This window comes from Nycticebus coucang, chromosome 1, assembly GCF_027406575.1.
Source record: "Nycticebus coucang isolate mNycCou1 chromosome 1, mNycCou1.pri, whole genome shotgun sequence".
Lineage (NCBI taxonomy): Eukaryota > Metazoa > Chordata > Mammalia > Primates > Lorisidae > Nycticebus > Nycticebus coucang.
The window spans coordinates 97,081,357-97,093,303 of record NC_069780.1 but is presented as its reverse complement, the minus strand read 5'-3'; the positions used below and the strand labels follow the sequence as shown (position 1 = coordinate 97,093,303).

At 42.6% G+C, this 11,947-nt stretch overlaps 1 protein-coding gene across 3 annotated transcripts in view; it reads right to left on the bottom strand.

The window, feature by feature from the left end:
* Positions 1–422: 422 nt before the first annotated feature.
* PDLIM3 (PDZ and LIM domain 3) overlaps positions 423–11,947 on the bottom strand; it is a 31,585-nt gene continuing 20,060 nt past the window's right edge. For 2 of the 3 annotated variants that reach the window (XM_053584361.1, XM_053584371.1), the window contains exons 5-7: positions 4,795–4,925; positions 3,321–3,432; positions 423–1,147 (exon numbers count right to left, since the gene is read on the bottom strand). In XM_053584361.1, coding sequence (XP_053440336.1) covers positions 958–1,147; positions 3,321–3,432; positions 4,795–4,925 — 433 coding nt within the window. In that variant the 3' untranslated portion in view covers positions 423–957. Of the gene's footprint in view, positions 1,148–3,320; positions 3,433–4,794; positions 4,926–7,819; positions 8,084–11,947 lie in introns of all 3 variants that reach the window. The other variant, XM_053584350.1, reaches the window with a different exon arrangement.

The window sequence follows — 11,947 nt, the reverse complement described above, 5'->3', positions numbered from 1 at the left end:
GACTGAATCTCATTCTTGTCACCCAGCCTAGAGTGCCATGGTGTCATCATAGCTCACATTGATCTCTTGGGCTCAGGTGATCCTCTTGCCTCAGCCTCCCAAGTAGCTGGGACTATAGGCACCTGCCACAATGCCTGGCTAGTTTTTCAGTTTTAGATGGGGTCTTGCTCTTTCTTGCTCAGGCTTGTCTAGACCTCCTGAGCTCAAGAAATCCAGAGTGCTGGAATTATAGGTGTGAGCCACCACAACTGACTAAATAGCAGATTTAAATGCCCCTCCTACCTAGCAGCAGCAATTTGGAAATGATAGAGTAATATTTTTCTTAAAATATTTGAGTTGTTAGCATACACCTCAAAATATGATTAGACCCTCTCCTTGCAATGTTGATGTTATCTGAATTCATGGACTACCACTCCATTAGGTATTTTAAAAACGTTTTCTGTGTTTATTATGTCTGTTATATCCAGTGGCATAATTGTTTAAATATGAAGTAAAGAAATTTCTCCTGACATGCACTGTCATAGTTCAAACAGTTACAGACAACTAGGGATTATGTTAGAATCTAAGATTGTTATTTGGTATTTACCACAATGGTGGAATCAACTTGCCAAGGAAAGACAATTAGACTTGCCCAGACATCTTGATGTTTCCATGAGTACATGTTCGTTGGCCATGTAAATTGTGGAGTATAACATACAAGTTATTGCCTTAAGTGTCATGATAACTAGCCCCAAAGATAAAAAGAGTTGCAGAACATAGCTAAATGTATGTTTTTGTCATGTAGCTGGCATCTGGCAACCATTTCTTTTCTCGACATACAATGAAATAAAACATCTAAAAGCCCCAGCTTTGGATTTGGAGTTGACAGTCTGTGAGATCCTCTGCCCCAAGCCATGAAATTCTTCTCATGCCAGTATGCATGGGTGGGTGTGTGTGTCCCTGCCAGGCCCGCAGAGCCTAAGCTTTGGGGTACAGGGTGACTGTGTCATAGCCCTCGGGGGGCCTCGTGCGGGCTCTTGCGTGGGTCTCACAGTACAGCTCCCCCTCCACAAAGAAGTAGCCTTTCTGCTTGAGGTTGAGGCCACAGTCAGCACACACGAAGCACTCAGGATGGCGGTACTTGTCCCGTGCCTTCACCACTGCACCACTGTTGGGAAAAAGGAGCTCTATTGAAAAGGCCACAGAGAAAGGGTCAGTGAATACAAAGGGAGAGAACAATCCAGATGGAGCAGCGGTTGCCTGCTGCACAGTCAGGAAGTGGGTGGCTGTGTCAGCACGCACTCATCACAGAGTGCCATCACAGCCGTAACAAACCATCACTTTGCTCTCTGATTTTGATGTGTGACTATGTTTCAGATTTTCAAGCCTGTAGTTTATGACAAACTTGGGGGAGCCTACTTTGTGATCTTCCCCCATCCTTTCTTGCAAAAAGGGAGAGGTGACACAGATTAAGACAAACACCTCTGCAAAGGAGGCCGGTTCTGCTGAAGGCTGCTGTCTACCCAGCCATGGGTCCCTCTGATTGCTTTCTCTGCTCTCTGGGCCACAGTGAAAACAGACCAAACAGCAGAGTTAGAATTCCCATGGTGTGGGCGGGCTTGCTTCTATTGTCAAGAGCATGCACTCTATTCTAGGCACAGTAATTGCTTTTGGTGACATCACATATTCTGTATCTTATTGAGGTCTTTGTGCTCAAGAGCTCCCTGCCGTGCTATGTCCTTTCGGTCCTATATTCCTCCTTTTGCCCCAAGAAGTGCCCCCCACCCCCCTGCACTCATGGGATGTCTGCTGGGTAATAGGAGAGAAGGGGCCCCAGTGTGGGAGCTGATGGTAGGGATGGAAGAAGCGGCCACATGGGACACATGCAGTAAAGACATTAGAATAATCTCAGTTGACTTGAAGATTTGAACTAGCAAGTGTAGCAATTTAAAGTTTCAGGCTGGGTGCAGTGCCTCACACTTGGAATACCAGCACTCTGGGAGACTGAGGCAGGTGGATTGCTTGAGCTCAGGAGTTCAAGACCAGCCTGATTAAAGGTGAGACCCCATCTCTACTAAAAATAGAAAAATGAGCCTGGCACGGTTGTGGTCGCCTATAGTCCCAGCTACTTGGGAGGCTGAGGCTGGAGGATGGCTTGAGCCCAAGAGTTTGAGGGTGCTGTGAGCTATAAAGATGCCAGAGCACTCTAGCCTGGGGCAACAGAGTAAGACTGTTTAAAAAAATAGAAAATAAAAAATAAACAAATACAACGTCTCTTGCAATGAAAGCTGACTGCATTTTTTGAAATTATATCTCAACATTTGTGCAACCAAGTAATTGGGTAAAGATCATGTGTTTTAATTAACGAGCTTATGACCCCTGTATTTGTTTCACTGGATTTATCCAGAAAGAGAAGTGTTCAACGATCGTACATTAACAGGCAGGTTTTGGGGAGACTTTTTGGAGACAGAGTCTAATTTTGTTGCCCTAGGTAGAGTGCCATAGCATTATAACTCACAGCAACCTCAAACTCCTGGGCTTAAGTGATCCTCCTTCCTCAGCCTCACGAGTAGCTGGGACTACAGGTGCCCACCACAATGCTTGGCTCATTTTTCTATTTTTGATAGAGATGGGTCTCCCTCTTGTTCAGCCTGGTCTCAAAGTCCTGAGCTCAAGCAATCCACCTGCCTCAGCCTCCCAAAGTGTTTGGATTACAGGTGTCAGCCACCACCCCTGTCCAGAAGCAGGGCTTTTTAAAAGTGAGATCGTTCTTGGAAATGATTTTTAAATATACTTTTGGGGCAATTTTTTTCCCATAAGAGTATATCTGAAATTATAAGTCAAGATTGCTGATTAACATTAAATGGCAATTTGGAGCTATGTTGAAGGAATGCTTATCACAATAGGCTAAATGTTGGGGGCCTTATATTTCATGCAGATGAATAAAAACTTAAGTTTTTCATAATTTCATTTTCTATATAAACTCTTTTTTTTTTTTTTTTGAGACAGAGTCTCACTATGTCGCCCTTGGTAGAGTGCCATGGCGTCACATCTCACAGCAACCTCAAACTCTTGGACTTAAGTGATTCTTTTGCTTCAGCCTCCCAAGTAGCTTGGGACTACAGGCACCTGCCACAACGCCTGGCTATTTTTTTTCTTTGTTGTTGTTGGTTGCAGTTGTTTAGCTGGCCTGGGCTGGTTCGAACCCACCACCCTCGGTATATGTGGCTGGCGCCGTAACCACTGTGCTATGGGCACCGAGCCTCAAAGTCTTAAAGTACAAAAAACGAAGAGCTGTCACCAAGATTTGTGATAATTCCAGCGTTAAACATGAAACTTACACGATGCCACTCCCGCATCTGTCGCAGAAAGGCATCTTCTGAGCTCCCCCCGCGCCTCCATGGGCTTTTGTAACAGGAGCTCTCACGCTCCGGGTCCCAGCAGGGCGGTCATCTGAAAAACAAAAGTGTTTTCCAGTCAGGGCTAGGGAACAGCTGGCTATAGCCTGTGGCTTTGATTCTATTTTAAAGTGTACACTTTAACCTAAGGACTTTTTTTTTTTAATTTATTTTTATTTTTAATTTCAGTTTGCTTGTTCATTCTTCTTTGTTTGAAGTACTCTTTTTTTGCTCATTTTCTTCTTCCTCTGGCGGTGCTGGCTGTTTTTGATGTTGTTAGTAGAGACAGGGTCTTACTCTGGCTCACTGCTGCTCATACTGGTCTTGAACCTCTGTGTTCAGACAATCCACCTGCCTCGGCCCCCCCCACAGCGCTGGGACTACAGGCGTGAGCCACCACGCCGGGCCACTTTTTTTTTTTTATTTTTTATTTTGTAGAGACAGAGTCTCACTTTATGGCCCTCGGTAGAGTGCCGTGGCCTCACACAGCTCACAGCAACCACCAACTCCTGGGCTTAAGCGATTCTCTTGCCTCAGCCTCCCGAGTAGCTGGGACTACAGGCGCCCGCCACAACGCCCGGCTATTTTTTGGTTGCAGTTTGGCCGGGGCGGGGTGTGAACCCGCCACCCTCGGCATATGGGGCCGGCGCCTTACCGACTGAGCCACAGGCACCGCCCCCCCCCCTTTTTTTTTTTAACAAATACACACACTCACATTTATTTATAGAAAGGGTGACCGACTATATCTCTCTTTTCATGTGATCATCACAGTTCAGCAAACACAGACCATCTTACTCTCTTCTCCTTAAATCTTCCATGTCCTCTACTTGTACTTTACCATATTTACTGAACCTATTCTCTTTATTCCATGTGTCAGTAGACATACAAGTTATTTCCAGTCTTTTACCATTACCAAAAGAAACGCACCCATGCTTTATGTATGCTTTCTTTGCACACATGATGGTATTAACCTGAAGGAAAAAAATTCTACAATTGTTTTACTGAGGCCTATTTCTTGTTTTTTTGTGTTTGAAAGATGGTACCAAATCATCCTTCAAAAAAAGTTGTATCAATTTGTATTGCCTGCTGGAGACTGTTGGCTTCCCTATGTCTGGAGACCACTAAATTTTTTTTAAAACAGTCTCACTGTCACCCAAGCTAGAGTGTGATGGCATCATAGCTCACAGCAACCTCAGATTCCTGGGTTCAAGCAAACCTTTTGCCTCAGCCTTCCTCTGGCCTCGAACTCCCAGAGTACTGGGATTATAGGCATGAACCACCTGGCCTAGCCTCACTCAAATCCTTCTGAGCTAAAGGTTCATCTGGTTACTGATGAAAATCAGGATGTCATTCATTCCCATTATTTTTTCCACCCTCCCTCTCTTTCCCTTCCTAGGGCCTATCAATAATGTCTCACCTGGGCCATCATTCACCAATTCCTGGAGCACCCTGAAGGAACCAGACTGGCGAGGCTGAGAAGGTTCATCCCGACTGTCATGAAGCATCCGGTACACATCTGACTGGGGGGGCACCGAGGCTGTGGATTCACTGAAACACACGCGCAGCCGGCAAATCGTGGTCAGGGCACCCGATACCTCAGGTACCAGCAAGCAGCAGTCACTCTAGGTACAGCAACTCTCTAACAGAGAGCTAGCTAGCACTTTCAACCAAGTCTGTATTATAATTACAAAGGCCATGTAAATTCACATGGGCTAACTTGTAAAGGTCACCAGTAAACCTGGGAGTGACATCAGCACTTCTCCATTTGGCAAAACTTTTGGAGGAAAACTAAAAGATGATTGCTAGAAAACAGGAATTTTGAAAAATAAGACTTGTGCCTAATGGGTACAGAATGATAGGCGTGAACAAAATTAACTTTTATAAGAAAAAAGACAAAATACACATGATAAGAGGTGCAGGAGTGAGCCCTGTTTGATTATTCTCAGGCATAGAGTTGTTAATAAAATTCACATTCAGTTGTTTTCTCTCTTTTTTTTTTTTTTTTTGAGACAGTCTCACTCTATCACTCTAGGTAGAGTGCCATGTCCTCAGCCGTGCTCACAGCAACCTCAAATTCCTGGGCTCAAGAGCTGGGACTACAGGTGCCCACCATCATGTCCGGCTAGTTTTTCTATTTTTAATACAGACTTGTTCTTGCTCAGCCTGGGTCTCAAGCTCAAGGGATCCACCCACTTTGGCCTCCCGTAGTGCTGGGATTACAGGTGTGAGACACTGCTCCCAGCCTCAGATTCACTTTTGATATTAAACTACAAGTACATGGTTTAATTTTGTTTTTAGGTTAATTTATTTTGTTAACCTCTGGAAATAACAAAAGTACCATTTTACTTGTAAATTGAAGAAATTCAACTTCTCAGTGTTTGAAAACCTGTAATTGTGGACATTTTCATGTCTGTGCTGTATTTCTAAAATGGTCACATTAAAATTCATTCACAGTAATGTGCTTTCTACAAATATAGTCATGATGAACGATAAAGAAGTTCCATTATAATACTATTCAGAGACAAAATACTTGATTATCTTATGTCACTTTACTGTATTTTGCCATGGATAATGCATACTTTTTGGCCTAAATTTTTGAGGGAAAAGTATGGATGCTCATTATTCATGGGTAGTACAGCTCAGGAGCTAGGGAGCCCAGCTAGACCACCTGGGACCTCCATACCCTCCCACCTGGGCCTGCAGGTACTTGGGGTTCTAGTCTGGGAGGATTCGGAATCAAGAGGGACCAGGCCAGAGGGGCCTCCGCTGAGTGCCATGATAGGGGAAGGGGTGGTGGCAGGGCTGGCGAGGTGGACCAGCCATCAGAGGACACCAGTAGCCCCGTGTAGGCCCCAGGGGCCCGCCTGGCTGCCCAGAGGCTAAGTGGTCTCAGAAGTTCCTGCCCTGCTAGCCACATGTGTGACCACCTCAGTCTGGCCCCGGGTGTGGCAGGGAGGGAAGGGTTCCCCAGAGAGAGGGAAGAATGGGCAGCCTTCACAGAACAGGCAGCTATGGGAGGACAGTGCAATCTGCACATCCACCAAGAGAGCGCCAGCCTTCCCTGCATGCGTCTCTCCCGGCCAAAAGCCAGCCTCTTCCTCAAGGGGTGTTTTCCTGAACGTTTGGGTCAAAATATAGGTGTGATTATCCACAGGATAGCATTTCACACACAAAATGCGGTAATTACATTACCTAGAAACGACAGTCACTATCTATACCTATCTTTATTATCATATTTGAAAATGATCATCTCATCTAAAATTCTCTGCAAAATGGCTTTGAGATATGTTATGCTATTATTAGCTCGGGTTTTTTCATTCCCAAGAGACATCTTTGGGATGTTATTACATAGTACTCTTAAGCATAATGATACCATAATTTAGAAAACATGATTCCGTGATAGTGACAGAAGTAGTAAGATTCTATCTTAGAGTAAATCCTTTTAAACAAAAAAGCTTGATGGCAAAAGTACTTTGAACAAATAGTCCTAACAAAGAGGAAATTAGTGAAAAGAGATAATAAAAGTTAAATGTCTACATTTATAGCCTGAGAGAATTCACTTACAAACATTTATACATGATGAAAATCTTATAATTTTTTCTTTTTTTTGAGACAGAGTCTCACTTTGTCACCCTGGGTAGAGTGCTATAGTATCACAGCTCACAGCAATCTCAAACTCTTGGGCTCAAGTGATTCTCTTGCCTCAGTCTTCTGAGTGGCTGGGACTTTCGACGCCTGCCACCATGCCCCCTTCTCGGCCTCTCAGAGTACTAGGATTATAGGTATGAGCCACCGCGCCCGGCCATGATAAACATTTTACATGGAGAAATAATTACCTCTCCACAAGCTGCTATCAGAATAGAGAATAAGTATCTCTTCTAAAATTCCTCTAAACCTCTCACCCCTTTCCAATTTTTTTTTTTTGAGACAGAGTCTCACTGTGTTGCCCTCAGTAGAGTGCTGTAGCATCACAGCTCACAGCAACCTCCAACTCTTGGACTTAAGTGATTCTCTTGCCTCAGCTTCCCAAGTAGCTGGGACTACAGGCGCCCGCCACAATGCCCAGCTACCCTTTCCAATTTTTTTACCCCCACTGGAAAAACTATACTATAAGACAGAATGTACTATGTTATATTAATATATCACTTTGAAGTATTAAAGCAGACATTTATAAAACGCATCGTAGCTTTCAAGAGACAGACATATATATTTCATCCTTACGATATCATTTTATTACACTCTGGCACATAAAGCTCTACTTAGATAATTCCTCAAATCACTTGTATCTTCAGGCCTAGATAATTGCAACAAATCTTTTGTATCTTTAAAAAGCATTCCACACAGGCTTCTTTTGATTAAGACAACATTAAAAGACACCAGTAAAGCTGACACTGCCCACGTGTTTAGTTAATACACCCATGGTTCAAAAACACTCATATTACCTCATTGGGGGAGTTTCCCCTAGTGCTGTTGACACCTGACCCTGAAGTGTTTCCATAATATTGTCATCTGAATACAACTGCATTGGTGTATTAAACTGGGCATGAACAATCTTCACACCAGGAAGTTCCATTTCCAAAGGAATGTTAGGGGCCATCTTAGCAGCAACTTTCAAGTCACCTGGGCAAATGGTACTAACAGTACTGAGAGAAGAAGGAGTGCTACGTCCACTGCCACAGTCAATACCGGAGGGAGTGTTGCATCCACTGTGTTAATGACCACGTCACACAGAGGTGGCACGAGAACCAGAGAATCCAGACAGAAGAACAGAGAACAAGTGCAGAGAGGTTAAAAGGGGTAGAACATAAACCGTGAGAAGTGAATTCTATCAAACTAAAATGCAATGTTGATTTCTGGCTAGAGTTCATTCTTAAAAAGACAAGACGTGGAAAAAGTCATCACTGAAAAGAAGTTTAATAAAATTAAAGGGTCCAGGTGATACTGCATTTTTTGGCTCTGTTCTTCCAGGCCATACCCATGTTGAGGTCCACGTGTAGCAAACCTTGTTATTATATCCAACAGGAGCAGAAAAGCTGCAGCTGCCCTCCCTTTTAAAAAATAGGCCATATAATGTAAAACTCGAAACCTGACAATATCATAGGCAAATGATGGAGGGAAATTATTACATGGGCTGGACATACTTTTACAATTCTGAAGTGCAGTTTGTGAAATTAAAGTATTAATGATTCTTCACAAATGGTACCAGAATATGGAGCACAAAGATCCAACCAAATATTTTGGCAGTGCATTTCAAAATCAGAAGTGTGTTTCAGTAATGAAACTCAACTCTAATTAAATAGTCAATGGCAATGTGTAGGTTACATGGTAAAGATGACATCTTAAGGCTATTTTATATATAATTTATTGTTACTATTTCAATATTTTCTAATTTTTTCCTCTTTCATTTTGTGAAAAACACTTTTTTTTTTTTTTTTGTAGAGACAGAGTCTCACTTTATTGCCCTCGGTAGAGTGCCGTGGCATCACAGTTCACAGCAACCTCCAGCTCTTAGGCCTAGGCAATTCTCCTGCCTCAGCCTCCCAAGCAGCTGGGACTACAGGCACCTGTCACAACGCCCGGCTATTTTTTTGTTGCAGTTTGGCCGGGGCTGGGTTTGAACCCGCCACCTTTGGTATATGGGGCTGGTGCCCTACTCACTGAGCCACAGGTGCCACCCGTGAAAAACACATTTAAAAAAATTGTTCAGTGGTTTAAAACAGGCCCTCAAAATAGCCAATAAATGCTGTCACCTTGAAATGAATGATTAGAAGGCAAATCAGTGGCCTTGGACACTTTGGGTGCCATCTAGGAGTAGGACATCTTTAATTTATACGTAGACATTTCATGTAAAATTTAAGAACATTTCCATGCATATTTCTCATTTCCTTTTAAAGACAAGTTGCAGAGACTTATTATTATTAAAACATTAGAAAAACCAGTCATGCAAATTTTAGGACCTAGGGAAATGTTACATTCTCATGAACCGTGGTGGAAGGTCAGTGAAAATAGACATGCAGGTGACTAAAACATCATTTTTCTTGTGCATGAAAGATGCATTTGATGAGAACATAGACTACCCAAGAGATTTTTTTAAAAAGCATAATCATTTAAAACCAAACAAAATGAAATGTTAGTGTTAACCTGCACACATATCATGCCCGGTAGTGTCGCTGTGAACTCAAAAACAGAGAATGCATTCATATGGTGTGTTTCGCTCAGGTCTGAGCATGGCCCAGTATTTGCATTTAATCTCTAGAGTTATTAATGCTAAGTTCAGCCTCCAAACAAAGGATATTGGGCAGCGATTTTTTTTTTTTTTTTTACTTCATCAAGGTTGCAGCCTCATTAGTCTGAACAACACATGTCACTAAATGGATTTAAATTTTTGTTTGTTGGTTTGTTTCATGTTACTTGGTGTAACTACCTACACAGCCTGAACCAGGCAGGTAAAAATGAGCTTGCTCCTTCACTTCCTAGCTGTTGAGAACCTGTTTAGAACTCTGTATGCTAGTCAGATGGAATACCAAAACGTCAGGAGGACTCGTCACCGTTTTTGCAGGCTCAGCGCTATCCTGGCACTTAAATTGACCTCAGCAGGTAAGAGGATAGAAGCAAATTTTCAGTGGCAGTGCAGTTTAGTTGGGCCTGTAGTGATTTGGCTCAAGTGTTATGAAGCTTATGAAATCGTAGTTTAGGGATATATCACACTGAGTTAAATCTTAGGAGTCTTTGGGCTTAAGACAGCGAACCTACCCAACAAGTACCCATAACTGCTCTGACCCCTCTCATCCATTTGGAACTTAATGGATATACCCTATGGCATACAATATTTGCAATTAGTATTCTTGTGTATATAATTCTTGTGTATATAATTTTAGTTAAGCTTGCAAAGATTGTTGTCTTCTATTTCCTAGTTCCTTTATCATTCCATTTAGGGGTCATGAAACGGAATAAACCATCAGAAAACAGGAATGACCTTTTATGAATTTCTGGGACAATTTGAAACAATCTCTTGAACTGATACTTTAAGTAAAATGGTTTCCATGGACTCCAGTCCCTGTGGATACTATGACAGGTCACCGAGATCTGTTCCTGATGACCTCCTGCTAATGAGATTCGCTGAGGTTGGCTTACATGGTGAGACCATCTGACAAGTTGAGAATATGCCCAGACAGGTCATTTGACAGAGAATTAATTTCCCCACTTTGTGTACAGACTTTTTGGGACTCACTTCTGGAAGAGACATGTTGAAAATCCACTCACAGGATTGTATTTTATTATTTGAATCTAAAATACTATGGATATATTTTTATTTGTTTACTTCTCCTTTTTTTTTTTTTTTTGCAGTTTTTGGCTGGGGCTGGGCCTGCCACCTCCAGCATATGGGGCCAGCACCCTACTCCTTTGAGCCATAGGCACTGCCCCCCTTTTTTTTTTTAAGACAGAGTCTAAAGCTGTCACCCTGGATAAAGTGTCATGGTGTCATCATACTTCATAGCAACCTCCAACTATTGGGCTCAAGTGCTCCTCTTGGCTCAGTTTCTCTATTTTTAGTCAGACATAGGGTCTTACTCTTGCTCAGGCTGGACTCAAACTCCTGACCTCAAGCAATCCTCTGCCTCCCAGAATGCTAGGATTACAGGCATGAGCCACCATGCCCAGCCTTGTATATATTTTCAATTATAACTTTAGCCTTCAAAATTTTACATTTGCATATAAAACATCAGGCTTTTAAAATCTTTCAATTATGATGAAATAAATTTCTTCTCAGCCTTTTGGCTAAGATCAGGTGCAATTATGATGAATAATGAAAAAAACATAACTAGTCATAAAACCCCAGGAATATTAACAGTTTAAAATTTGGCCTGTAGTCTTACCACTCTGAGAGGCCAAGGCTGGTGGATCTCCTGAGGTCAGGAGTTCAAGACCAGCCAGAGTAAGAGTGAGGCCCCATCTCTACTAAAAATAGAAAAATTGGCCAGTCATGGTGGCAGGTGCCTGTAGTCCCAGGTACTCGGGAGGCTGAAGCAGGAGGCTCTCTTGAGCCCAGGAGTTTGAGGTTGCTGTAAGCTAGGATGCCACAGCACTCTATCCAGGGTGACAGAATGGGACTCTGTCTCAAAAAAAAGTCCATGAATTGAATCCATCTACGGGCCACCAATTTGGGACATCTGATGCAAATCATTATTCAGTGCTCCAGAAGGATCAATCTAGCCTCTGGGTTTAACTGACTTAGCTGAGCTCAAGGGGATGGATTTAAGTTTTCCTGAGGCAGAATATGGCAATAGAGGGCATTCAGGCTGGAGCTCAATTTCTAGAGGAGATGATCAAAAAGGAACTTTTGAAGATGATCAATTTCTCTCACTGATAGATGAGAATGTTCATTACTATTTCAATTTTTTCAGTCCTGTCCAATACACTCTCCTCCCTCCAAGCTCTTACTGTATAGCTATCTCCACTGAAGTGCAAAAGTACCTTTCTATATGTCCTTTATTCCTTTGCAAGGATCCATAAGAATGCAACTTCATATTTATTTATGAGCTAGCATCAGTGGAATTTGAAGGTGCATG